Source organism: Sorex araneus, chromosome 8, assembly GCF_027595985.1.
Source record: "Sorex araneus isolate mSorAra2 chromosome 8, mSorAra2.pri, whole genome shotgun sequence".
Lineage (NCBI taxonomy): Eukaryota > Metazoa > Chordata > Mammalia > Eulipotyphla > Soricidae > Sorex > Sorex araneus.
In genome coordinates this window covers 46,232,491-46,259,011 of record NC_073309.1, presented here as the reverse complement: position 1 = coordinate 46,259,011, position 26,521 = coordinate 46,232,491, and the positions used below count along the sequence as shown (strand labels likewise).

The 26,521-nt window shown below is 63.9% G+C and overlaps 1 protein-coding gene across 5 annotated transcripts; it reads right to left on the bottom strand.

The window, feature by feature from the left end:
* Nucleotides 1-145: 145 nt before the first annotated feature.
* CIC (capicua transcriptional repressor) lies at nucleotides 146-26,102 on the bottom strand. Of its 5 annotated transcripts, none has more exons than XM_012935526.2 (21): nucleotides 26,002-26,102; nucleotides 20,806-23,613; nucleotides 8,040-8,189; nucleotides 7,729-7,957; nucleotides 7,510-7,639; nucleotides 7,223-7,405; nucleotides 6,977-7,142; nucleotides 6,145-6,347; nucleotides 5,823-6,048; nucleotides 5,441-5,544; nucleotides 4,009-5,227; nucleotides 3,766-3,929; nucleotides 3,419-3,540; nucleotides 3,155-3,321; nucleotides 2,763-3,053; nucleotides 2,355-2,680; nucleotides 1,940-2,202; nucleotides 1,687-1,841; nucleotides 1,478-1,609; nucleotides 1,222-1,353; nucleotides 146-1,138 (listed from the first exon to the last, which is right to left on the bottom strand). In XM_012935526.2, exons 2-21 carry the CDS (start codon nucleotides 23,600-23,602, stop codon nucleotides 771-773), a joined length of 7,527 nt encoding a protein of 2,508 aa, XP_012790980.2. In that variant the 5' UTR covers nucleotides 23,603-23,613; nucleotides 26,002-26,102; the 3' UTR covers nucleotides 146-770. The 5 variants fall into 5 exon arrangements, with proteins under 5 accessions (XP_012790980.2, XP_055001217.1, XP_055001218.1 ...); XM_055145242.1 differs by having other exon boundaries at nucleotides 1,687-1,838; XM_055145243.1 differs by having other exon boundaries at nucleotides 2,355-2,677.
* Between the last annotated feature and the right edge of the window lie 419 nt (nucleotides 26,103-26,521).

Sequence of the window (26,521 nt, the reverse complement as noted above, 5' to 3'; positions counted from 1 at the left end):
TAACCTGGGGTGTTGGGCTCCTGAGAAAGGGGGACAGGACAGGCCGGTGAGGTGGTTTGTGGCCACCTCTGGGCAGGGTCCCATCTTGGGAGGGGTAGGCCTGGAATTGCTCCCCACTCACCCTCTAGAGTGGATGCCACACAAGTTGTGTTAAACAGCTTTAATCTCGGTCATTGCGGCTTCTCGGCACAGTAAGAAATATTGCACATGATCAACATGTCTTGTTTGGGGGATGGGACGAGGGTAGGGAATCACCTTCTTAGAAAGTACAACCCAAGTCAGAAGGGCAGGGGCGGGGCGGGGAGTTGGCCCTCCCCATGCCTGTGGCAAAGTGCAGGAGCCCCCACCCCCCAAAACTAACCTGAGTCCAGCCCCTCTGGGGAAAAGGGGGTGCATGAACTCCCCCCTCCTCCACAGGTGCCTCCCTGTGGCTCACGGCCTGCACTGCCCTCCAGCTTGCAGCCCTCACACGAGCCATTTTGCATAAAGTACAAGTGAAAAGGTCTGAAGGTCACACACTCCAGGTTATGTAAGGGGCTCGGTATAGGGAGCCGGCACCCTGCTTCTCAGTGGGTCCCCCCGGCCCCCTTTCCCCATCACAGAGGGAGCCAGGGGAGAGAAAAGGAGCAGGGCTCATTCCGCCCCAAACAGGGAAGGACGAAATGGCTTTATCGGGAGGAGGGAACCATCCTGCCCCCCATTCCTGCCACCTTCATACTGTCCATGTCCTGAGGGGGGCTGCTGTGGGTCCTGGGGTCTTCAAAGGCCCCTCACCTGCCTGTGGCGGCTGTAGAGGAGCCAGGCGGTGGCGGGGATGCCTGGGAGGGGCCCTCCCAGCCGGGCTGCCCAGGTCCTGGCTCAGGGGGGGGAGGCAGCGGCGGGGCAGCTGGGGCTGTGCCAGAGTCCGAGCCAGGCGAGGTGGGATCAGGGCCCCCCGCGGGGCTGGGAGTGGGGCCAGGGGCAGCAGTGGCGCCCGCGGGGGGTGGTCCAGGCAGGGAGGCCTCAGCCCCGGGAGGCTGCTCCGTGGGCGTGGCAGCCTGCATGATCTTCTGGCGCACCTCCCGGATCTTCAGCTGCAGACACACCTTGGAGGGGAAGATGTCCGCGTAGCGGGCCTGGAAGGCGGCCGTGGCCTGGGCTGGGGACGACAGGTGGGCCAGTGAGAGGGGGCCACAAGACCCCTCTCTCCAAATGCCCCCCCGGACCTGCAGACATGCTCACCAGAGGGGAAGAAGCCGTGGTCCTGGAAGAGCTGCATGACCAGGGCGCGGCGCTGGTCCAGGGTGCGCCGCAGGGAGGAGTAGGGCACCTTCTCGTACTCCAGCTCCCCCAGGACGTCCTCGGCTTCTGTTCCTGAGGGGGTGGAGTTGGGGGGGCACCACAGTTAAGGAGTCCGCCCTGGCGGGGTGCCCAGAAGGAACCCACCAAAGATCATATGGCGACTCTGGGCTTATTTCCGAGCGCTCCCACCCCGCACCTGTGCGGTCAAAGGTGAAGATGTCCCCTTCGCACTTGGCGCTCTTGGGGGTGTTGGGCTCTGAGCTGCAGCTGGAGCGTCTCCTGATCTTGCGTTTGGGTGAGGTGGGGTCCTCGGGGGCTGAGTCCAGGTCTGGAAAACACAAGCTGGCTGAGCAGAGGCAGCTTCCAGCCGGCCCCCACTGCCCTCCGGCCAGCCCCCGTGCCCACCAGTGGAGTTCTTCCTCTTCTTGCGGTAGGAGCCCAGGATGGCACGCGGGGAGGTGGCCAGAGACTGGAGGGTGGGCGAGGGAAGCACCTCCTCAGGCCGAAACTCGGGCAGCTCGGCGAAGCGCTCTTCAAAGTCCACCTCGGACAGGACCCTGCTGGAGAGCCGACAGGATCACCTCCTCCGCACCCCTCTGCTGGCCGCGGCCCCTCCTGGCCAGCCCCCTGCTCCATTCTGCCCCCAGCCCATGCTCACTTGTCCACAGAGTCAAAGGTCTTCTTCAGGGGCGGGGGCCGCACCTTCACCTTCTTGCCGGGACCCGTTGCCTCCTTGCGCTCGGGGGTGTCCCCAGTTGCCCTCCCGCTGCTGCCCTCACTGTTGCCGCTGCCGCTGCTGCTGCTTCCTGCGGCCAGGGCCGGAGCCGGGGCGGGACTGGGAGGGGTGGGGGGCTCCCCACGGGTCTCGAGGCCCAGCCCAGGGACGCGCCAGTCGGCAGAGGAGCTGGGGAATTTGCTGGCCTGGGGGCGGACAGGAAGACAGAGCATAGATGCGCTACCTTCAGAGCAGCTAGAGTCCTAGGTGGGCGCACAGGGTCCGAGGAGGTCCCACATGGCAGGGTGGGAACGGGACAGCAGAGCCAGGAGCCGGCCAGCCAGCACTGGGCACTCACCATGCTCTCAGTGCCCTTGGCGCCGCCCCGCTCTTCGGCAGCTGGGGGAGGCGGGGGACTGCTCCGAGTCGCAGGTGGCCAGGCCTCTGGAGGGTGTGGTGGGCCTGGGGTTGTCGGCTGCCCCTCCAGCTCAGTCTCTGGGACCGGGGTGTCACGGGCAGGGCCGGGATCCAGGGCTTGCCGGGCTGCTGGGCCAGGCCGCCCGGGGGCACCTGCCTCGAAGGAGCCTACGGGAATGCTGGCGATGGCCGCCTTCACTTTCTGGGGAGCCTTGGGCACAGGTCGCTGGGCTTTGGGGGCCACTAAGCTGTACGTCATGGAGCCTGCTGTGGGGAAGAAGAGCACGTGGTGAGCCTGGCCTGACTGGAGCCCACCCGTGTTCCCCAAACCTGCCCACACTGCACCCACCTGTGGCACTTGGGAAAGGGCTGGTGGGGGCTGGGGTGGCAGTGGCAGGGGCCGGAGGGCCCTTGGGCAGGATGGCAGCGGCAGGTGGGGTGGTGCTGGTGGCCACAGTGTAGACTAGACCAGGGGCAGCCTGGGACGGCTGGGCCAGGGGTGCTGAGGAGGTGGGTGCAGGACTGCCAGGGTAAAACGCTGTGATGACAGGACCCCCGGAGGCCGTGCAAGTGGGAGGCAGCTGGGGGTTGGGCACAGGTGACACGCCCACCTGGCCAGGAGCCAGCAGCGGGGCTTGACCTGCAAGGAGAAAACAGGAGAGGGAGAGTCAGAGCCTGGGTCCCCCAGGTCTCACCCCACACCCACCCTCCCGCTGCGTGGCCCGCCAGGCAGCCCCTCACCTGAAAGCAGGGGCTGCACGAAGGCAGGGCCGCTGGGCCCCAGAGAGGTGAAACCGAGGGCAACGGAGCTCGTGGGCCCGTACGAGGTGACGGTGCCAGGCTGGCTGGATGCGGGGCTGGTGCCCAGGGGCAGCGTGTGCCCTCCCGCCGACTGCACATAGGTGATCCTGAGCCAGCGAGAGGCAACAGGGCGAGGAGGTGAGCCAGCCCTGTTGGCCCAGCTGACCCCAGGCCGACCTCCGGAGCCAGCCCGACGACTCTTACCTGGTGGAGGAGGGCAGCAGGACTTTCTGGGGCTGTGAGGTGGGTCCAGGGAGCGTGGCTGGGCTGAGGGGCGGCACCAGGCCGCTGGGGGTGCTCACGGGCACTGGAGTCAGTTGGATGATCTGTGGCAAGGACCCCCACGGAGCGGGGTGAGCTGAGGCCCCAGACATGGAAGGCAAGTCTCAGCAAAGACAGGGCTAGCAGGGAGACACAAAGGCACAAAGGGAAAGAGGACAGGCAGGGAGCAAGGAGACAGAAGGCCGGGGCAGCACCGCAGGAGGCGAGAGTGGCAGAGACAGAGAGGAGGCAGTAAGGCAGGCGCAGGCCGACGCTGCAGAGGGCCTCACCTTGCTGGGGGGCTGCGCGCCATTCTGCACAGGAACCGAGAAGGGTGGGCTCACCAGGGGCAGGGGTTGGCCAGCCCCGCTGCCCCGCACTGACACGCTGGGGGTGGCCAGGGGCACCAAGACCTTCCCAGGCAGCAACTGGGCAGAACCACCGGGGGACTGGGCTGTGGGTGGGGAGAAGAGCAAGTGAAGGACAGACACCAACAAGCCAGAGGCCCCTGGCCTCACACTGCCAAGCCTCACCTTTGGGGGGTGGAGCAGAAGGGACAGACTGTAGGATGGGGATGCCAGGCGTGGGTGCAGTGGCGGCCAGGACTTTGCCGTTGGTGGAGGTACCCGGTGGGAGGGTGAAACGGATGCTGGTGGTGGGCGCGGGGCCACCAGAAGCTGCTGCCTTGGTCCCAGGGGCTGGTGCAGGGGTGGGCGCCACCTGCAACTGCTGGGGCAGTGTGGGCAGGATGTACTGCACCTGGGTGATGCCCCCAGCTTTGCCCAGAGCACCTGGCTGCAGAATGCCCAAAGGCACTGGCCCATTGGGGCCACTCCCAGCAACTGCTCCTGAGCCAGTACTGGCCCCACTGCCAGGAGCTCCCTGGGCAATGAACTGGACAGCAGGGGGCGCTGGGGCCCCATAGCCTGGGGTGCCCACCAGTAAGTTGGTGACAGCGGCAGGTGCCTTCCCCACAGTGCCCAGCAGGGGTCCAGCCACCAAATGAGGGGCTGGTGAGGTGGCAGCCTCTGACTTCTTGTCTGAGTACACTAAGCTGACGCCCAGTGGGGAGCCTCCGGGAGCCCTGGCCCCACCAGTCTCAGTCCTAGCACCTGCCGAGTCACTTGGAGCTGCCTCTGCCCGGCCGGAGGGGGGAAAGGGCTTGGAGGCGATGGGTACAGGAGTGCTGCTGACGGGCCGCACCACATTGGTGACCATGGTGGCAGCCGGGCGGGACAGGGGGACTGCGGGAGCCCCATAGGCCAGCGATGGGGCTGGGGCTGAGGGCATGCGGGCACTACTGCTGTCCCGCTCCTCCTTGCTCGGGGGCAGGACCAGGCTCTGCAGGATGCTGCCACCCCCGCCGGGAGGCGCCGCAATGACTGAGGGGCCTGGTGGTTCCAAGGCCCCCACGCTCTCAGGTCTCTTGCGCCGGAAAGGGGCGGTATCAGCTGGGAGGAAGCGGGTGGCCTTGGAAGGTGCGGGTGGGCCTCCAGGCCCGGCGGGTGGTGGCCGGAGAGGGCCACCAGTGCTGCCCTGCCCGGACTCCTGGGTCTTGAAGGATCCTGAGCCCAGAGGGAAGGAAGAGGCAGCCGAGGCGGAGGCAGCGGCAGGCGAGGAGGACGATGGGGCGGAGCAGTAGCCTTTGCCAAAGGCTGGAGGGTCTGGGGGTCCTGGGGGCTCAGGGTCCATTGGAGGACGGCAGTGGGTAAAGGAGCGGATCACGGGTGAGAACACCTTCCGGCCAAAGCCCTGGGTGGAGAGAGGGCGACAGAGCCTGTCAGGTCCTGGCCCAGCGAGCCCACAGTTCTTCCACCTGAAGGCCCAGTCACCCTCCTGGGACCCACGTCAGCGGGGCCAGCTCTGGGCCCTCTCCAGGCCTGGATCTGCCCATTGCCTAGGATGGTGAGGAGTATCCCCCATACCCAGTGTACCCCACGGGCTGAGTCCTGAGCCCACACCCACCTTGTTGCCCTCTGGGTCCTCCCCAGAGCTGTCTCCACTCTCGCTGTCAGTCACCCGCTCCTTGCACTTGAGGTCAATGTCGGTGGCACTGAAGCCATCGTCAGCTGAGGGAGGGGAGCAGAGAGCATAAGCCAGGGGCATGGAGCTAGGCTCCCTGGAGACACCGACCCTGGCTGTGCACTGCTTGGCCAACCAAAAAGCTGTTCCTCAGCCCCAGATGTGGCCCCTGCCCAGGGGGAGTCGAGAGCCTTAACTTCTGTGCCTAGAGCTGCTGCCAGGCCCTCGTCCTGGGCTTCTACGTAACCAGCCGCGTTTACTTCAATGGTCAGGTCTGGATCCACCCTCGACCTGCAGCCCTCGGTCCCCAGGGAGATCTGCTCACCAATAACATCATCATCCCCTTCCTCCTCACAGATGACCATCCGTTCCTCATCACTGGTCATATCTTCACTGGCCGCACGCTGCGAACGAGAAGCTCGGGTGGGCAGCAGTGGGGGTCGCCCAGTGGCGGCCAGGGCCCCCCCCTCACCAGGAGCAGCGAAGGGGCCTGATGCCCCATATTGGGCAGAAGGCTTTGGGCCAGAGTAGGACGCAGGGCCAGACACCATCTGCAAGGCAGGGGCAGTGTGAGTTCAGCGGGGGCTGTCCCTGACACAGTCCTCCCGGCACGCCCCCACAGCCCTGTGGCCCTGCAAGCCCCAGACCTGAGTCAGCTCCTGGAGTGCTTGGCTGTCTACTTCCCCACCGTCCAGGCTGTGCACCCCACTGTGGGAGAAGGCCCGAGGCCGGGCTGAGCCGGGCCCCCCAACTGCGTGCAGACGGTCAGTCCCGCAGGAGCCGCTCCCTGGGGTCTTGGTGTCTGAGCTCAAGAGCGTCTGGGCGGCAACGGACAGGAGCTCAGAGGACACTGCAGGGTAGAAGGGGGCACGCTGGTGTCCGGAAGCCACTTACTAGCACCCAAACACACGGGCCCTCCTGGGACTCTCAGTACTGGTGGAGTGCCTGGGCCACCTGTCAGCCACCAGGCCCAGCGGGCAGCCCACAGCCCCCCATAGCCCCTTCCCACGGTGCCTGTGTTCCAGGCAGGAGGCAAGCCCTGGAGACAATAAGAGTCTGGAGGGAGACTGGGATAAGGCCTGGCAGTCCATGACCACTGGCCTGTCTGAGCACCTGAGAGACGAAACAGCCTGACCTCAGGGTTTAGGGCCCAAAGGACTCTCAGAGTCCCTCGGAATGCTGGACACCCCCAGGCCAGAACACCAGCCCACCTGAGGATCTTGGTTCTCGTTTTGCCACTGACTCGTCTCCAGTACCCGAACCCACCCAGTGACCCCTGCCTCTGTGCCGCGTCCTCATCTGCAATAGGGAGTCTCTGAGCGCTGGGGACCGTGCCCACAGCAGAGGACCAGGGTGTCGCTGGGAAGCTATACCAGGGCCTACCAGTTCCTTTCTGGGGAAAGGTCTGAAAATCAAAGTCACGGGACAGAGGGGCGTTTCCTGGGTGTCAACGAGCAAGTAAGGGAGGGGTCAACTCACTTCCAGGGGCAGCAGCAGTGCCCGTCTCCGACATGCTCCGCTCTCTCGCCTCCTTGTGCCCTCCTGCCAGCCCCAGGCTCGGGGGCTTGGCCTCCGAGCTGGACTTCTTCCGATCCTTGTTGCACCACTTCCAGTCTGGGTGGGCCTTAAAGTGGGCCTCCTTGACCTATGGGCGAGGCAGGCGGGCACTGCTCAGGCACCCGCCCAGCCCTCTGCCGCCGGAGGATGGGGGGTGGTGGGCCCTACCTGAAAGGCCAGATCATGGTACTTCTGCTTCTCCTTGGGCCCCAGGGCGTACCACCACTCGCCCAGGATCTTGCTGACAGTCCGGTTGTCCTGGTTGGGGTGACGCTGGTGCACCAGGGCCCGGTGCCGCTTGCTAAAGATCATGAAGGCGTTCATGGGCCTCCGGATGTGATCCTTCTCGCGCTGCGACACAGGCCCCCAGGGCACAGTTAGGGCAGAGAGGACAGGGAAGAAGGCCACAGGGAGAGCTGGGGGAGGCAGCAGTGGGGGCGGGGGGAGACGGGCACCTTGTTGGGGCTGCGTCCATCCTTTTCAGAGGAGGAGTCCCTCTCCTTGGGCAGGGCACTGAGGGACTGCGTCCGCCGCTTCCCTGGAGGCAGAGGCAGCTGGATCTCCGGAGACATGATGGAGAGGAATCTGCAGGAGAGGCAGGGACAGTGGGGGCCCAGTCTCAGACCCTGACCCCCATACCCACCGCCCCCCAGCCCAAGCCTCAGGGCACTCACGCATCGTCATGGTCACTCTCCGTCTCACTGTCCAGCCTCGACTCTCCCGGGGGCCCAGGGGTCTCTTCCTCTGTGGTAGGAGGAGGGCCCTTTCCAGGGTCCACCCCTCCCAAAGTGTGCGGGGGCCCTGGGCTCTCAGGGCAAGTGGCTCCGGGAGGCCGCCCGGGGTCAGCATTGCCGGGCCCACCTGGGGGCTGCTCGTGAGCAACGGCCGCAGACTCAGCAGGTTCTGGGGGCAGAGAGGCAGGTCAGAGGATTCTGGGGACCCCAGAACCCATCCCCAGGCCCTCCTCAGTGTACCCACCCCTCACCTTTGCTCTGGTTGGAGGCCACTGGGTGGCTGGCAGGTTGCTGGGCCTCACTGGGCTGCACGGAGGGGTCGGGCTGGCTGGGGGCCAGGAAGGGGACAAGGGAGTGCCAGGGGAACACGGCCACAGAGCGAGGCTCCACGTTCGTCCACACTGTAGGAAAGAGCCAACTGAGTTGTGCAGCAAGAACTTGGCCTGCACCCCAAAGGCCAGCTCTTTTTCACCCCAGCTGAAGTCACTCCACCCTGCCGTCCACCCCCTTCCCCCATCTCGGGGCCTCTGGACCCGTCCACAGAATCCCCACTCCCGAGAAGATTTCTAGGTTTGCGCGAGGAAGATGCAGCACTCACAGCCCGCTCCCTCCCCCGGCTGGCCTGCCACCAGGGAGCAGGCCAGGGAACTGACTGGCTCCTGTCACAAACCAGGCCATGTCCTGTTGTCATCCTGTTCCCCCAAGGCCCCACAACCTCCGCAAGGCTGGAGACACCCCCCTGCCCCCCACATCACCTTCCCAGCTGCCATCTCTCACAGCCCCTCACCTGGGGTCTCACACTCCCACTTTCCTGAGGCAGATGCCTATCCCCTCACCCCCCAGGCAGGGGAGCGGGAGCCTCAGGTCATGGGGCTCACTGTCCCTTCCCATGGGCCCCAGGGAGCCACATCTGCACTCCTGGGCCCCTGGCACAGAAGGCCCAGCACATCTCCCCATGCCCTATAAGGAGAACCTAGCGCCCCTCAAGGGGCCTGCCCCTCCACCCCCACCCCCACCCCCCGCCCTCCTTCTCCACCCCAGCTTGTCAACCCTGAGTCCGGCCTTCTGCCCAAAGAGAGAATGGGCGGTGGGGAACTCCTTGGAAAAGGCACAGACAATGGGGCAGCCAGTCGCGGTGCGCGTCCACGAGGGCATCTGTGCCAGGTGTTTCCCTGAGGAGCTGCAAGGGGTGGCTCTGCCCTGGCCAGGGTCCTCCAGGACTCCTGGAGTAGGCTGCCCAGTCTGCTGGCTCCCTGGGGGAAGTGGAAGCCCTTGATGGGGAAGACGGAGGAGGCAGAAGGGAACCGCCCAATGCTGGTCGCCATCCTTCCAGGAGGCCCGACCCAGACCCATCTGACAAGGGGTAACACCCCCACCCCCGCCCAGGGGGCGGGGTGGAGGAATAGCTCTGGGAAGCACTAGCCCGGAGGCCTGACTTGGGGTGGAGGGGGAATGAGTGAAAGAAGAAAAGTAGCTGTCAAGTGGAGGGAGAGAGTGAGGGGGCGCTCCACCCCGAAGCAGCCCCCAGGGATCCCCAAAAGTCCCTCTCTCCACTAAGGTCCTCCTCACCAGGGCGGCCCCATGGAGGCGGCCAGGGAAAGGGGGCCGGCAAACAATGGAGAACAGCCCTTCGGTTCTGCCCCTCCCGAGCTCCTCCCCAGTGCACTCCCCTCGCGCGGGTCTCCCCGATGTTCCGCTCATCACTCTCCAGCACGTAGGGACAGCGCTGCCGCTGCACCCACGGGTCGGGCTGCTCCCATCCCACTCCGTGTCCCGGGGCCAGTTGCGCGCACTCCGTAGCTGGATGCCATCGGACCCGTCCCAGCCCATCACCCAGGCCCCGCGGCTGTCCCCAGGTGCTCCCCACTAGCGTCACTCCCGCACTCCCACCTGCCGCTAAGCACTCGGCCGGCCGGGCGCCGCTCAGGAACTTTCCCCGTCATCGCTGCACTCTGCCTCTGTGCGGCTTACTAGACGCCCCCCGCCCCCACGTCACGGCTACTCCGCTCTCGGCACCCCCGACACCGTGACCCCTGCAGTCCCGGGGCCCAGGCGCTACTGACCGAACATGCCGAGGCCACGGGAGGCCGCGCCGGACGCGGGAACCAGGGGCCTGTGGGCTGAGTACATGGTCCGGCGCGGGGGTGCTCGGCCGGGGCTCGCGCCTCCTCAGCACCCGCTGCTCCGCCCGCCGCCGGCTCCTCGGCCGCCGCCGCTCGGGCCCGGGGGGAGCTGGAGGCCGCCGCCGCATGCCCCCCCCCCGCCGCCGCCCCCTCCGGCTGCCCCACGCGGGGGTCTCGGCCGGGCGCGCCTGCGCACAGCGCCGCCCGCCTCCCGCCGCCCAGGGGGCGGGGGAGGTCAGAGCGCGCCGGCCCCGCCCCGCCCCCCGGCGCGCGCGGGGGCCGTCACGGGGCGCGCGGCGCGGGGGCCATCGGCGCCGCCCCCTCCTTCTCCCTCCTCCCGCGCGGGGCCCGGCGGGCGGGGCGGGGCGCGGCGCGCGTGCGCGGGGGCGGCCCCCTCCTTCCCGGCCCCGCTCGCGGGCTCGCTCGCTCCCTCCCTCGCAGCGGCTCCGGCGGGTAACGGCTCTGGCCCCGCGCACCCCGGCTGCCGGCGCCGCCGCCCCGCCTTTCCGGGCCCCGGGCCCGCGCGGCTCGGCTCCGGGTCGACCTCGGGCCCCGGGTGGGCAGGCGGACCAGCGTGCGTGCGTCCGTGCGCTCCGAGCGAGCCCCGCGCCGAACCACCGCCGCGTCCCCGCCCCGCCACTACTACGCGCTCCCCTCCCCCCGCGGCGCCTCCCCCCGCCCCTTCCCCGCTTCCCCCGCGGCCTTCCGCGCAAGCCCGGCCCCCCGCGCGCCAGCCCATTGGCTAAGGCCGCCGCGCGCGGGTCAGGCCCCGCCGCGCCCGCCTCCATTGGCCGCCCCGGGGGAACGTCAGTCATATGCAAATCAGGGCGGGGCGGGGCGGGCTCCGGTTGGCCCCCGGCCGGACGGGGGCGGGACCGCAGTGGGAGGATGGCAGGGAGGGCGCACTGCAGCAAAGGCAGCGCGCCAGGGGGGCGGTTCGGGGTGCCGCGCTGCAGAGGCCCCTGGGTGGTTGGTTGTGCGATACCGTGGGTCCAGTCGGCGCGACGAACATGCTCGCGCGAGGCTCGACCCTCCTTAGCGCCAAGGCAGACGTGGAGGGTTTGGTCAGCCTCACCAACTTGGAACACCAGCAGAGGCAGAGGCAGACACACACACACACACACACACACGCACACGCACACGCACACGCACACGCGCACGCGCACACAGGCACGCGCGTGCCTACCAACCCTCCCAGACTTTCCTGCCACACCCATTATCTCGTCCACACCCCTCATCTCACCTTGAGCACCTGCTCACATAGGTGCTGCCTCCCACAGGTCAGGCCATCATTCTCACCCACCCTCCACATCTTGTACATGCCCTGTCATACATGCTTCACCAACGCCCATCCTCACAGATCCTCCAGCCCACATGAACCATCATACTAACACAAAATATCAAACAATTATCTCCTACGGCTCATGACAGCCACTGCGCATCTGTGGCACCCCTACACACATCTCTCCCACATAAGCGCACTTGAATTTTTACACATCTGGCCTTCCTGCAACCCCTGGGCCTCACACTGGCTAGCTTGGGTAGTAGCCACTATAGTGACACCCCACTCCCCCCGCCCACACACATACACACCACACAGATTCTCTGGGGAGCCTAACTACTTCAATACCCTGGCCCTTTAGACATAAGGAAGAGACCAGGGAGATAGCTCAAAAGGGCATGCTGGGAGGACTGCAATAGGCCCCCAAGTACTACCAGAAGCGACACCCCCACCCCAGTACCCAGTCAGTAATCATCCCTGAATATGCCACACGCAGCCCTCAAACAAAAAAGTAAAATGATGTAAGGAAGACCAGGGCTATTGGCCCCAAAACAAAAAGCAAAATGATGTAAGGAATAGCAGGGCCACTTGACCTCATTCAGCTACCCTGCCTGACACTTGGTTGTCACCCTGGTCTTACAGTCCCACTACTCTAAAGAGAAGAAATTAATATAGGAACTGCTTGATGTCAGCGCTTGCACGCATTACCCTGTTCATTGGACCTTTCCAGTCACTAGAAAGGTATGCTTTGATTTGGGGGTCACTAGAAAGGTATGCTTTGATTTCAGGGGTGGGGGCAGAGGCACTCCTGACAGTGCTTGGGGATCATTCCTGGCATTGCTTGGGGGACCATATATGATACCCGGGATGAACCATAAGGGTTGCTTAGGTCAGCACAAGCACCTACCCACTGTATTATCTCTCTGGCCCCAAGGTTACACTTTTTTATGGCCATGTCTCAGGAGAGAAAATGAGGCCCAGAGAAATTTAATTGTGCAAGATCATGAATGGCACAGCCCAATGCTCCAATGCTGGAACTTGTCCCACTCTTCAAAATCTCACTCTGGAGGAGCTGGAACGATAATACAGTAGGATGGGTTGCTTGTCTTGCATGAAGCTGACCCAGATTCGATCCCTGGCATCCCATAGGGTCCCCCAAGTACAGCCAGTAATTCCTGAGTGCAAAGCCAGGAGTAACCCCTGGGCATCTCAAAACAAAAAATTTCACTCTTGGGGCTGGAGCGATAGCACAGCAGGAGGGCGTTTGCCTTGCACGCAGCCGACCTGGGTTCGATTCCCAGCATCCCATATGGTCCCCTGAGCACCGACCACCAGGAGTGATTCTTTTTTTTTTTTTCTAGTATATCTCCCCCCTCCCCCCCCTCCCCAGCCCCCCACCCTAAGAAGTGATTCTTGAGTACAGAGCCAGGAGTAACCCCTGTGCAACGCCGGGTCTGACCCAAAAAAGGCAAAAAAAGTTTTTTTTTCACTCTGGAGCCACAGAGATATTACAGGAGATAAGGCGCTTGCCATGCATGAGGTCAATCCCAGTTCGATCCCTGGCACTTTATTTGGTCCCCTAAGCGCGGCCATGAGTGATCCCTGAGCACTTCGGGGTGTAGTCCCAAAGAGAAAAAAAAAATGTATGTTCACCTCTGAGTGGACCTGGGCAGAGACTGAGAGGGTCGTCAGGAACACAGAGAAACAATAGGTACACACAAGTCTGCAGGCGCAACGGAGACATGACTGGCATCTGGGTCTGCCCTGCAGAGATGTGAGGCTGAGGATGACCCAGGAGAAGGGGGGACAAGAGGCACACTCAGTAGATCCCGCTTGGTGAGGCGGTAGAAGTGCCATGGGTTCAGGTGGCCCCCAGGCTGTGCTCCCACCTAGGTGAGGCGGGCGACAGGACCATCTCCAGACTGTCCCCTTCCACAGGGCGAAGTGAAGGCAGACACGGGGGCAGAAAGCCAGTAACCTGAGCTCAGAGGGGAAGGGGAGGTCTGCGGCCCTCTGACCTCCAGACTTGAAGGGTCAGACACTTGGCGGCGAGCCTGGAGGGGCCGCCAGAGGGACTATTAGGTGACGGCCCCCTCCTCCAGATGCAGCCCCAGACACAGCCCCTCCATTACCTCACTGCCCCAGGGACTGCAATGTGAGGCAGAAATCAAGGCTGAAATCAATGTGGCCGCTATCGCCCCCACCACTGCCCCTCTCCCCACCGGTGAGTCACCTACTGGCAAGTTAACCCCTTCTCCACTGCAGTGCAGTCCAGGGACAGAGTGAAGAACTGGGCCTCACACGGCAGGGAGAAGGGGCCCCACACAGCTGGGACGGGGCTGCACATCTGGAAAAAGTGCCTGAAGCACAGAGGCTAGAGAGACAGGAGAGTCGGCAGAGCCGCGAACCTTGCACACCGCTGAACTGGGTTGGATTCCCAGCACCCCAAACAGTCCCCAGAGACCTGAGGAGACCTGAGCTGTGCCAGGAGTGATCCTTGAGTACCCGCTGGGTGTGGCCCAAAAAGGAAAAAAAGGGGGGGGGGGAATGTGAGCATAGGAGGGGAGGGATGGGAAGAGGCCCTTTTCAGGGTAGGGTACATGCAGCCAAGTGGGGCCCCAGCCTGGTAGGGAGAGGCCGGAATCCGGGCAGGCGGGAAGGGCCCCCCTGCCCTGGGCACTGGGCCAGCCCTATACTTAGCTTCCATTGTTCCAATGGAAGAACCCAGGGTGGGGGTAACTGCAGTGGAGAAGAGGGTGCAGGTCCTAGCTTCGGTCAGCTCCCTCATTCGGGCAGTCCTCAACCCGAAAGGGGGCCTCCCAAGTTGGGAAGGCTGGAGGAGGTTCCCCAAAGCCAGGCTCCCTCAGAAGAGGGAGGGTGCAAAGCCACTCTTCAATTGCCTGGGGCAGGTCCTGCCCCAGCTGGTAAACCAACTCCACAAGAGGTTTGATCCTGACAGGGGCTCTACAGCACCACCCCGACCCAGCCTGGGGACACGGAGCCCAGACGAGACACCAGCAGCCACCCCAGGCGGCAGACACAGGCAGGGGCCTGCCCGGAGGCCTGGGGCAATGCGCCAGGGATGCCTGACAGACCGCGAACAGGCAGACACGCTCTGAACTCGCTGAGCCCTCAGGCACTGCACCCCACCACCACCCCGGTGGGTGCTTCCCACCCTGCCCTGCAGGTCCCGGTCCCCGCCTGGGCTCACCACCCGGGTGTCCCCAGCTCCCCTCACCCGCTCTCCACATACATACATACCCACCCACCCACCCACCCTGGGCGGCGCGGCGTCGGCCACCGCCAGGGTTGCCTGGGGAACGAGCCCGGGATTGGGCTGAGGAGGATCGGGAGGGATGGGGGCCTAAAAATAGCGCCGGGGTGAGTCAGTGTGAGTGGGGCTGGGGGAGGCAGAGGGACCAGGAGGGGGAGAGAGGCAGGCGAGAGGTGGGGGGAGGGTCCCCCGGGATTGGGAGAAGAGCGGGATGCGGACGGAGGGCAGGATGCTGACGGAGGCCGGGATGTGGGTTGGGGGTGGGAGGGGACGTGGGAGGGAACGGGGTGGGGGGCAAGTGTAGAGGCGCCGGGGCTGGGAGGGCTGGTCGGCGCGGGTTGAGGGAGGCGCCTCGGCCCGGGCCGAGAAGGGGGCGCCGCCCTGCGTTTCCCTCCCCTCCCCTAGCTCACGAGATTTTCCACTCGCTGCCTGGCCCCCCGCCAGCCCCCGGCGGGCCCCACAAAGCCGCTTTGTGCCGGGAGGGCGGGCGAGCGCACGGCCAGCCTGACACCCACGCGGGCCGCGGCGGGGCGCGGGCCAGCTGGCACCCGAGCTGTCTGCTGGTGTATTGGTGGTGGCGGAGGGTGTCCCCCCCACACCCAGGCCCAGGGCGCGGCCGCGCAGGGGTTAATGGCTCGGGCGCATGCTGCGGCCAATCAGCGCGGGCGGCGGTGCAGGCGGCCAATGGGAAGCACGGGGGCCCGCCGCGGGGCCTACCCCCCGGGGCGCGGGAACCCGCACCCTCGGCGCGGGCGGGGGCTGGGCGCGGCCCTCGCGGGGTGTGCGTCCGAGTCTACAAGCCCCCGTCGACTTCCCCCGCCCCCGCCGGCTGCATCGCAAGAAACAAGCTTTGGAGCTAGGGGTAGGGGTGGTAGGTAGGACCTGGCAGTCGAGAGGCGGCCCCGCCGGGGCTTGAACCCAGGTCACGGTTTTTCGGCCCCAAGTGGGGAGCTCGGGCCTCCTCCGTGGGGAACGGAAACTGGGGGACCGGGCGCGAGCAAAGGAGGCGGCGCGGCGGGCTACGGTCCAGCCGCCTGTGGTCCAGCCGCTGCCGCCGGCGGTAATGGGAGCCAGACGCCGTCGCCGCCGCTAATGCGCCTCCCTCCCGGCCACTAATGGAGCCATTAATGCCCGGGCGCCGGGGGCTCGGGCAGCGCAGGCGCGCGCGCATAGGGGCGCCCGGAGCCGCTGCGCAGGCGCGCAACCGCCGCCCCGCCGCCACCAGGAGGCACCCTGAGCCCTCTCAGCGCCCGTTCCTGGGGGCCGCCAAGCTTAGGGGAGCTGGGGACTCTTCCAGGAAGTGTCTAGGACTTCACCTTTGATTCTCTCACATTTCACACATGCATCTTTTGCTTCCCCAGCCCGTTTTCTTTCGCAGTCTACACTCACCAGACTCCTGGAAATCTAACACCCAATTTCAACATTTTCTCTTCCCTACTCTAAACCCTTCACTCTGGCTGGTTGGTATTGCAGCCTCCCCTGGCTGTACCTGTCCACCCCAGCGCCTGGAGGCCAGGCCCCAGTGTCACTTCCAGTCTCAACCAGCCACTCAGCTGGTCATGCACTTCCACCCGTCCTGGCCTTTGCTCCATGGTCAGGCCTTGGCCTGGCTCACCCCTCCCCTTTCTGTCACTACCTCCAAATCTACTCATTCCTCATGCTTTAGCTCAGATGTCCTTCTGGTGCTGGAAAAGAGGTTCACAGTTTGAGATAGAACAGAAATCCTGGTGGGCAGAACTGGGATCCTGATGTGGGGGGTCAGCGACCCTCAGTCACTTTGTGGATCTCATTTACCCACCTGCCCGAGCAGAGGCCCTACCCATTGGGGTAAAGTGGCCGACATGTGGGTCTCAGTAAACCAGAGCTGGCACTAAGTAGGTCTGCTGAAAAGGCAGTGTGGCCAGAAACGTGGGTTGATCTGGGTCGTGTCCTCCAGCACGTGGGTAGGGAAAACAGGCTGCTTTCCTGCTGGCCCCCACAGCCGGATCTCCTGGCCTGGCCTACAGCCCCCGCCTTCCTCCTTATCTGGAAACAGGTGCTTGGATGGAGACGGGGCTGCAGGATTGCTCCAGGGACAATAGTAGGCAGTTTGTCAGACAGCAAGAAGGGGGCTCCCAGGCCTGGACTGCCTCCCAACTTTCCCCAGGAAGGGAGGAGAGGACTTGGTGCTTTGCAGCCATCCACAATCCTAAAGGGAAAGAGCAACTGGGTGGCTCAGTAGCAAAGTAGTTGCCTTGCAGGTGTGAGGCCCTTGGTCCATTCCTGACAGGTGCAAAAATGGGGAGAGGAAGAGGCAGAAAGGGATAGCTCAAAGGGCAGGCAGAAGAATGTGCCTGGTGTACACAGTGCACCAGGTTTGACTCCTGGCATCATATGCCCCACTGCACCCCTTGCAGTACCACTGAGAACAACAAGCACTGCCAAGCGTGACCCCCAAATAAACACATGGGCAAGAGCACCTAATATGCACAGAATGACAGCAAGGACCTAGGATAAGGGTACCGAGTCTCTATTGAAGAGTGGGAGAGGGTGGGTCAAAGGCAAGGCCAGGATGCCTAGATGAGGGGCCCCAAAAGAAAAAATGGTGGGAAGCAAGCTCAGACAAGAACTGATGTGTAGGGAGAGACAAACTGAAAAAAGATACACTCGGAGGCCACAGCAATAGGACAGAGGTCTAGGGAGCTTGATTTGCAAGCAGCTGACCCTGGTTCGACCCCCAGCATGGCATATGGTCCCCCAAGTACTGCCAGGAATGATTCCTGAGCACAGATCCAGAACTAAGCCCTGAGCATCACTGGGTGTGTCTCCCTGTGCAGCCCCCCCCCCCAATAAAAATTTTCAGAAACCAGACTCAGAGAGTCAGGGAGCCAGAGGTCCAACGACAAGTCTCAGAGCCAGAAGTAAACCTCACATGGACTGGAGTGATGGTACAGCAGGGAGGGTGTTTGCCTTGCACCTGGTCAACCCAGGTTCAATCCTGGTATCCCATGTGGTCTCCCAAGCAACGCCAGGAGGAATTCTTGAGTGCAGAGCCAGGAGTAAGCCCTGCACATCGCCGGATGTGACCCAGAAAGAAAGAAAAAAAAAGAAAGAAACCTCACAGGGTCAGACATGGGAACTGGGGAGAGACCAAAGGGCACACAAAAGTTCAGAGCTGTGTAGACAGGCCCAGGAGCAGTGGCCGTTAGGCCAGGGACGCCAGAGCTGCAGAGTGGCCGTGCCAGGAGCAGCGCTGAGACATCTGGCCGCCTAGGCTGAGGCCGCAGGCCCCGGGGCAGCTTCCTCTCCCAGGGAAGCAGCGGGCGGGTGGGAAGAGTCAGGGAGGCGGCAGTGGCAGCTGGCTGGCCTGGCCATGCGCAGAATGTGGAGAATGCCGGCTGCCTGCCCCGGCATGTCCCCCAGCGGAAGCAAATGCTTGGTGGGGGGCAGGACAGGCAGGCTGCCCTGGGCCACCCCCTCACACCTGCTGCCCTCTGAGCAGGGGTCAGACCCTGGCATGGGCCTGCACAAAGGGCTGGGACCATAGCACTTCACTGTACCCCTAGGTACTGACTACCTACTGGGGGCCTCAGCGGGAGACCCCCAAGGTGCCCACCTCCAAGGGACTTGGGGAGGCCACTGGGAGAACAAAAGAGCCTGCAGGCTGCTACATGGAGGGCAGCAGGGAGAGCTCAGCCCGGGAGCTGTCAGGAGGCGCTGCTCAGAACTGCCGGGACAAGCACCGGACAAGTTCTGACAACCTGACAGCCTCCAGCCTGGGGCATCCCTTTCCTGAATCTCAGCAAAGCACGGACACAAACACAGACACACAGACACACACACAGTTGGCAATCCCTATTCTTCCCAGCATCAGTGCCTTGCAAGGTTTGGGGCCTGATACCTGGGAAAGGCTCAGTGAAAGGGGCTACCATGATGATGATCGTCATCGTTACTGGGTGGCCTGAAGGGCTGGGTTCAAATCCCAGCTGCCCCACTTCCTGGCTGGGTGCCCTCTGGGCCTACGCAGAGAACACGGGCAGCATACTGGGCAGGGTGTGCGGCTATGCAGGAAGGGGCTCGGTAGTTGGTCTCCTGCCCCTTCAGGGAGTGAGGGTCGTGGCTCCCTGGCTGGGGGCACCTTCACTCGGACCTCATTCTTCTTCTCCTGAAAAATGGCCACAAGCCCTGCAGCAGAGACGGTTGCAGGAGACCCAGCTTGGGGGCAGTGGGGTGGGGGGCCTGGGGAAGGGACAAAGGTTCTGGAGTGCCACATGGGGGCTGCAGGCCTTAGGGGACAGTAACAAGTTCCTCTGCGTCTGTTTCTTCATCTACCTAAGTACAAAAATCCCTGCAGTGCGATTACTGTGGCGTTTGCTCATATCAACAAGGAAGAAAAAAAAAAAGTACAAATTGTTGGGGGTGGGGAATGGGCCAAGGAGATGGCAGAAGGAGCAGCAGCTTTGCATTGCAGAGGCTCTGGGTTCCATCCTCAGCGCCACACGCTCCCGGAGCAAGCCCCAAGTTGGGGTCGCCCAAGAGCAATGCAGGGCTTGCCCCTGGCCCCAACAACAACAAAATGCTGAGAGTAGGGAAAGGAAAGCAGGGCCAGGATTTGCATACAAGGAGCAAGCCTGGCCGGGATGCTGGTGGGCTCCTTATGAGTTGGGACCCCAGGTAGACCAGCTCCCTCCCTTCCCAGGCTCCTGCCTCTCATATAGGGAAGGGTCCTCGCTCCACCTTTGCTGTGTGGCCTTCCTAGGTGCCCTTCTTGCCCTCAGGTCAAAGTTCATGTGTCTCCTAAGGGCATCTCTAATCTGACACTCGTCTGCCTGGGGAGAGAGCCAGGCAGAAAGCCACATAGCCCCACGCCTGCCCACTTCCTAGTGCCCTTGGCTTCGAGGACAACTTCCTTCACGCACTGGTTTGCTTTCAAGGCCTGGAAACAAACACTTCCCTCTGCCTCCAGGCCCTACCAGCTGCCTTGCCAGGCTCACTCCTGAACACCCCGCCCGGCTCCCTCTCGAGGCCCCTGGCCTCTTCTACCCTCTCTGACTCTCCATGGCCACCATCTCCTGCCCCAGAGGTGACAGCTCTGGACAATCACTGCCTGGGGACAGCTCCAGCCAGTCCAGGCAGTGAGCGCCGTGACTGGCAGGAGCGCTACCTTCTTGGCACCCACCAGCACAGGGCCAGGCTCTGACAGGGCTGAGGTCAGCAGTGAAAAAGAAAGAAAAAGCTGCCGGGAGAGGACTGGTGGCAGGCCTGTCACCCTCCCTGATAAGCCCCAGCCTGGCCTGGCCCCAGGCTGCCCCCAGCATCTACTCAGAAACAGCCACTGGATCTGTTCCTGCCTCACCCCCAACCACATCGGCCTGCCTCCTCTGCTCCTGGGCTCCTGTGGACCTGTAGGAGGCCAGCCATCTGCACTGGGCTTCTAACGCCCTGTCCAGGGTGTTGACACCAGTGCCCCCCCCAGCACCCCCCGCACCTCCCGGCCTTGTGTGCATACACCCAGCTCGGCCCAGCTCCCCTCTGTGGCATTACGAGAATACAGAACTCGATTCTGTGGCCCTGCCACCTCCAAACAGAAGGCCCTGATGGCCACACCAGCATGGGGATGAGCAGTCACGAGCCAGCCTGCCTGGGTTTGAATGTGGGTCCCAGCCCTGACTGACTGGCCACATGTCCCTGGGCGAGGGAGCAGCCTGGGCTTACTGCACCCACCTCTTAGGGTGGGTGGTGAAGACAAAACGAGCTAATGTTTGAAGAAGGGCTCAGAGCAAGGCTGGGTATGTTGGGGGTGCTACATCATGGGCTGGGTATGCGGGTTCGGCGAGATAAGCCTCATGCAGTGCTTATCAGAGAGAGATTGCCCCCCCTCCCCAGCCAGTCCTCCAGACACAGGAGCCAGCATCATGATAATCATCTTTCTACCCCATCAGCGCCGCAGGGGCCTGGCTCCAAGCATGCACTCAGGAAAGCTTTGCCTGTGGTGGGCCCTCGAGAGCGCCCCTTATAGGAGGCCAGGGGAAATAAGGCCTTGAGTCTTGTATGTCCCAGGGCAGCAGCCAGCCTTCCCTGGAGCCCTTCCCAAGGGGCCGCTCACCTTTCCTGAAAGCACGATGGTTCAAAGGGAGCCCCCATATCATCAGGGAAGATGGCTCAAAGGACTGGAGCACAGCATCTGTATGCAGGAGCCCCTGGTTCCATCCCTGGGGCAACATGGTCCCCTGAGCACCACTGGCAGCGACCCCCAATGCCTTACCAGTAGCCCTCGAGCATGGCCAGGAGTGGCCCCCAAATTAAACAAACAAAAGACAAAGTCAGCCTTCACTCCACACACCCACCGCACCTCTTACCTGTCCCAGGTCGGCCCATGATCACCTCCTTCTTGGGTGCAGGATGGCTGGTATAGCTGCTAGGCACCAGGACGGGCAACAGGGCAGCAGGGGAGGGGTGGAAGGCCACCGGCTGAAAGGGCGAGGATGCCAGGCCAAAGGTGGGCATCGGCTGGGCCACAGCGGTTGGCGCGGCGGGAGGCACGGTGATGGGCACCGGGGCTGGCAGAGGTGGGGGCAGTCCAGGCTTCCCACTGGCCACTCCGGGGGGCGCTGGGGTCTCTCGACAGCCCCGTCCAGTGCCTCCAGCCCGTGACTCACTGGCAGCTCCCCCCTCTCCTGGGAACTTGGAGGGCAGTGGCACGTCGGGGTTGCGGACAATGACAGGCGAGTCCCGCTGTACAGCGGGCACCCTCCGCACAGAGGGGCCCGGGTCAGAGGTCAGGCCGGCAGGGGGTGGCAACAGCAGCAACGGTGAGGGCTGGCGGGATCGGGAGAAGGGCACTGCGGGCGACACAGACCGGAAGCCAGCTGGAGTGGAGGGCGTCGGCGTGTGGGACACGGCATCCGCGCCCGAGTCTAGGCTGTCACTCTTCGGGAAGTCAGGGGCAGCCCCTCCAGCTCCAGGGCCTGGAGCCCCCAAAGCCCCTGGGTGTGGCAGCAGCTCCGTCTTCCGCCGCCCGGGGCTGATGGGCACGGTGAACGTCAGATTGGTCTGGAAGGTGGGCAGGATGCCGGAGGAATGGCGCTCTCGGGGGGCAGGCGGTGGCGGGTGGGGGCCCAGGTCAGGTGGTGTCAGCACGCCGGCCTTCGGGGTGCTGGCACTCAGGTGGCGGCTGCGTACCGCCGTGCGCTGGATCACAGGCGAAGCATTGATGGGGCTGAAATTGGCGGGGCGAAAGCCGAAGAGCGGTGAGGGCGAGGGGGACGGGGCTGGCGAGAAGGGGGACTGCGTGGACACGGGGGAGAAGGATGGGGTGCCCGAGCGTGAGCTGCCCAACGACACGAGCATCACCGCCGCCTCGCACTCATCAAACTCGAAGCGGGACAGGTCGGCGGGGGCCACAAGGCGCGGCCGGGAATCCCCACGGGTGGCCACGCTGCTGGCCTCGCTGTCCCGCGATGTCTCGTCCCCCCAGTCGAACTCAGCGCTGCCCTCCCGGGCCGCCACGCCAGCAGGCCGCCCGGCTCCGCCTGGCCCGCTGTCCGCCAGGCCCTCCATCTCCTTCGTCCGCATGGACAGGTGCCGGGAACAGTAGCCACGCCGCTGCGATTCCTTCATGCAGCCATCTCGGGAGCACAGCCGGCGCCACTGTTTGCCATTGAACTTCTTGCGGATGCCGTTGGGTGTGCAGACCACGTCGCCCTTCTTGTACTTCTGCTGCGCGGCTGTCAGCGGGGTGCGGGCCCGGGCAGCTGGCGCCGCGCCCTTCTCTAGGGAGGCCACACTGCTGCTCCGGCTGCCACCCTGGCTGCCCTCCTGGCAGGGTGACGGCTGCTCACCAGGGCGCCCGGGGCCTGCGAAGGCTGGCGACTTGGGGGGCGGTGACAGGAGCTGGGGCGGGGGCAGAGGCAGCAGAGCTGGGGTGCCCAGCGCTGGTGGGTGCTTCTCCTCTCCCTCCTCACAGGTCCCCAGGTTGCCTCCAAAACTGATCTTGGAGACCTCGGCATCCTCGGGTTGCTTGGGCTCCAGGGCTGCAGGGCAGGAAGGCAGAGGGGCTCCGGGCTCAGCTTGCTCCTCCTCCGGGCCCGTGGTGGGCTTTCTCGGCAGGGTCTCTGGCTCCCAGGGAGGCCGCAGCAGGCGCAGGCTAGAGCGGGCCACCCACACGGTCTCCTCAGCCTCGCGGTGGGAGGGCTGGGGGGCCTGGGGCGGGCCGGCTGGGGGGCCAGCTTGGGAGCTGGGGCCTGGGCTGAGGCGGACCTTGTAGGCAGCCGGCTTGGTGGCCACCTCCACCACCACGCCGGCACGGTAGGCCGCCACACCGGGCTCCACGCAGGTACAGACGGCCGTGCCCACCGCCAGGGCGCCTGGAGGCGGCGTGGCATCTAAAACCACATCAACGCCGCCGCCACCTCTAGGCGCCCCCTCGTAGAAAGTTAGGGCCCGGTCGCCGGGGAACTGTACCCCCAGGTCCTGGCTGCGACGCACCTGGCGCACCACAGCGGGCAGGAAAAGGCCATCGCCACGGCGGGCCAGCACACGCTGGGACCGCAGCTGCCGCAGGTCACAGCCACCCCCAGAGCCACCCTGGGGCCAGGGGCCCGGCCCCCCAGCTTCGGCCGGCTCGTCCTCCAGGTCCGCCGAGTGCTCACTGGCCGTGTCAGTGGATGAGGAGCGGGTGGAGGTGGGAGGCCGGGGAGGCACCCCCAGGGCACCGGCCTCCTCAGGAGTCCGTGTCTGCTCTTCAGGGCCCCCCGCTGTCCCGCCGCCAGTCCCGTGCTCCTCGACATACTTCTTCTTGGGCGCGCGTGATTTGAACGTGGCTGTCTTTCGGCTGAGTGACGGCTCCCAGCGGCCTGTCTCTCCCTCTACTTTGGGGTCCTCTGCTGGGCCTGGGGTCTGGTCATCAGGATGCAACTCGGAGGGCGGCCCCTCTGCCCTGGGGCCCCGCTCGGCTTCCTCCTCACCTTCTTCGGCCTCTTCTGGCCCTGGAGGTGGTGGTGGCGGCGGCTGCTGCGTCTCATCCTCTTCTTCCTCTGGCTTCTCACTCTCCTCGGCCCCCCGCCTCCTCAGAGCCTTGGCTCGGGTGGCTGGGGGGGACCGGCCACCGCTGCTAGGACCTGCAAGGCCCGTGCATGTCTTCTTCATTGGCTTCATCTCTTTTCCACCTGAGGGGTGAAAATGGACAGGGATCATTGGGGGTCATTCATTAGGGATCAATGAACAGAACCCAGTGACCCCCACATATTGCTGGCTGAGACCACCACTTCAGCGCCAGAATTCCCCAGACCTCCTTTCTGGCTGTCCTAATTTATGAGGGCCTCAGGCCAGCACCCAAGCACAGTCAAAAACCAGGTCTCCACAAGTGTCCACTTCCTAGGGACACTCCCTGGCTTCCTGGGGATACTCACATCCATCAGGAGAGGACAGAGCACTCTATCCTACCCTGAGAGTAGTTCACACCTACAGAACACCCCCTCATGCCAAGCCCAGGGCTCAGTCCCCCAGGGAATCCTAGTCATCCCCCCCTACAGTCCACAGGCAGGTGCTACTATCAGCCTGGGTGGCACTTGAGAAAACTCAGGCACCCAGAGCACAAAAAGCTCTGCCATGTTCAGAGCTGGGGATGGCACAGCGAGGGTCAGACCCAGGCTCTCGGCTCCCCGGCTGGGCTCCCACCCATGGCACTGTGCCACCAGTCACATGATCCAAAAGGCATGCTTTCTTGCACTGCCACTGTCCAGAGAGCACACGGAATCTCTTTCTTGCTCTCTTGCTCTCACGCACACACACACATGCATGCACAGCAAGGGAGGTGACGGGGTGGTGGCAGGAGTCTCTGTCCAGCGCCCCCAACCACCCCCCACTGGGGCAGCCTGGCATGGCCAGCACTGTGCGAGTCCAGAGAGACAGCTGCCCACTGCACGCTGCACCCTGGGCCTGCCAGGTAGCGCCATCTCACCAGATCCCGGCAGGAAGCAGGCAGGGGCACGTCTGGGGCAAGAGCTCAAACCCTGTGTTGCCTCGGGGCCCTGCATGAGCACACGCATACACACAGAGACACACAGGCACACACTCTCACACACACAGACACAGACACAGACACACACACAGACACAGACACACACACACACACACACACACACACACACACACACACATACGTCATCCTATGGTGGGACTACACAACTATACCCCAGGGTTTTGCTGTCCCTCTGGATGGGAGCCTGCCCCTCCCCCAGAGCACCCAGCGTGATACCCGCAAGCCCAGCCCCGCTTCTGGCTTGCCAGCATCCCCGCCCTGGCTGGGCTGGCTCTGGCAGGATGGCTGAGCCACCGAGTGGGGGGGTGGGGGGAACTTCTTGGGCCCCAAATATGCCCTCCAACTCCAGGTGGGGGTAAGTGGGAGAAGGTCAAAGAAAGCAGGACGAGCCCAGCAGGCCAACCTCACCCACTTCCTGAACAGTCATTACTGCCCGCCCTCTTTCAAGCTGCCCTGAGAAAAGAAAAGGGAAAAACTTTACTCTGAAGTGCCGACCAGAGCCGAGAGGCCAGAAGGGGACCTCTGAGAGGGTTAGGGGTGCCCAGGCCCCTAAGTCAAACTGTCAGAGGCGCCACCAAGGATCCTGGGCCCAAAGCTCTCCCCGGGGAAACAACTCCCCAGGGCAACCCTAGGGTCGCAGGCCTGCCCTGCTCTGGCCAATCCTGGGATGTTCATAGGCAGTGCCTGCTCATGCCGGGCCAGGCCACCAAGTGCCCAGCAGCTGAGCAGCGGCCACCACCTCCCTACTGACCCGCTGGGCCCCAGTCCTGGGGGTTGAGAGCTGGCCTACTCCTGTCCAAACAAACCTTGGCACACCCCAACCCGGGTGCCTTGCACCCTGAGGCCGGGCCCAGTCTCTTCACCCCAGAAGCCAGGCCTGTTTTTCTCTTCCCCCACCCCCCCACCAGCCTCCCCGGGGCCTACTCCCTTCCTGTCCACCCGGCTCGCAATAATTCCCACCAGGCTCCGTGGGCCCTCACCTCCCTCCAAACCTGCCAGCAACTCCCGATGCCAAAGCTCCAGCTCTCCGGTGCTCTACCCCCACCAGCACAACTGGGACCAGCCGCTTTGCCACTCTCGTCCATCCTGTCACCACCTCTAGCTCTGCCTCTCCTAGGTCCCCTCTTCACTCACCCCTCCTTGTCACCCTCATCTGTCACCTCTTCCTGCCAGTTATTCCCCTGTCAGTCATCTCCGGACCTGTCACCTTCGCTTCCCATCACCTCTCTAAGTCCCCCTCCTCCAACTCTGTCCCCTCCTTCTCCCTGTCACCCTGATCTAATCCTGTCACCCCTCCATTCCTGTTACCCATTCCCTGGCCACCACCCCTCCCCGTTACCCCCTTTTCTGCTGCCCCTTCCTCTTCACCACTTCCTCCACTCTGTCTCCCCTTTCCACCATCCCACCCATACCTTTACCCCTGTACCCCCAAGCGTTCCTGCCACCTGTCCCTTCTCGACCCCCAGCACCCCAAATACCCCCAGCCCGTGTCAGCCCTGGCCCCGCCCCTCACCTCGGGCTCGGCGGGGTTTCGGGGCGGGGGGCTGTGGCCCCGGCTTGGTCCGGTCCGGTCCCTCCCCGCCCCCCCTCCGGCTCTCCCTCTCGATTCTCCCTTTTTTTTTACTCCAACACACAAAATGGTGAATGGACCTGCAACAGCTGGAGCAGTCAGCCAATCAACGGCCACAACCCCGCTGACCGGCGCCGTCCTAGACCAATAGATATTCGAAACCTGGTAAGCTCCGCCCCTTAAAGACGAGCGACATTCTACAAGACCAATCGGGCACACGCGGCAGCGCAAGTGGGAGGGGCCAAAGTCCAAGACCGGCCTCCCTCTGGGACCGACACTAACCTGAGCCTACGACCGCCTGATCTACCTAGAGCCCTGCCCTACAACAAGTGATGGACAACATAGTCTGCCAATTGCAGATTGCCTTAGTGCCAAATGACTAATACAGTATCCAGTCGCATTATACCCTATGCCGGAACCCAGCCTCTGTGGGGGACAGTAACCAACGAAATGCAAGAAGGAG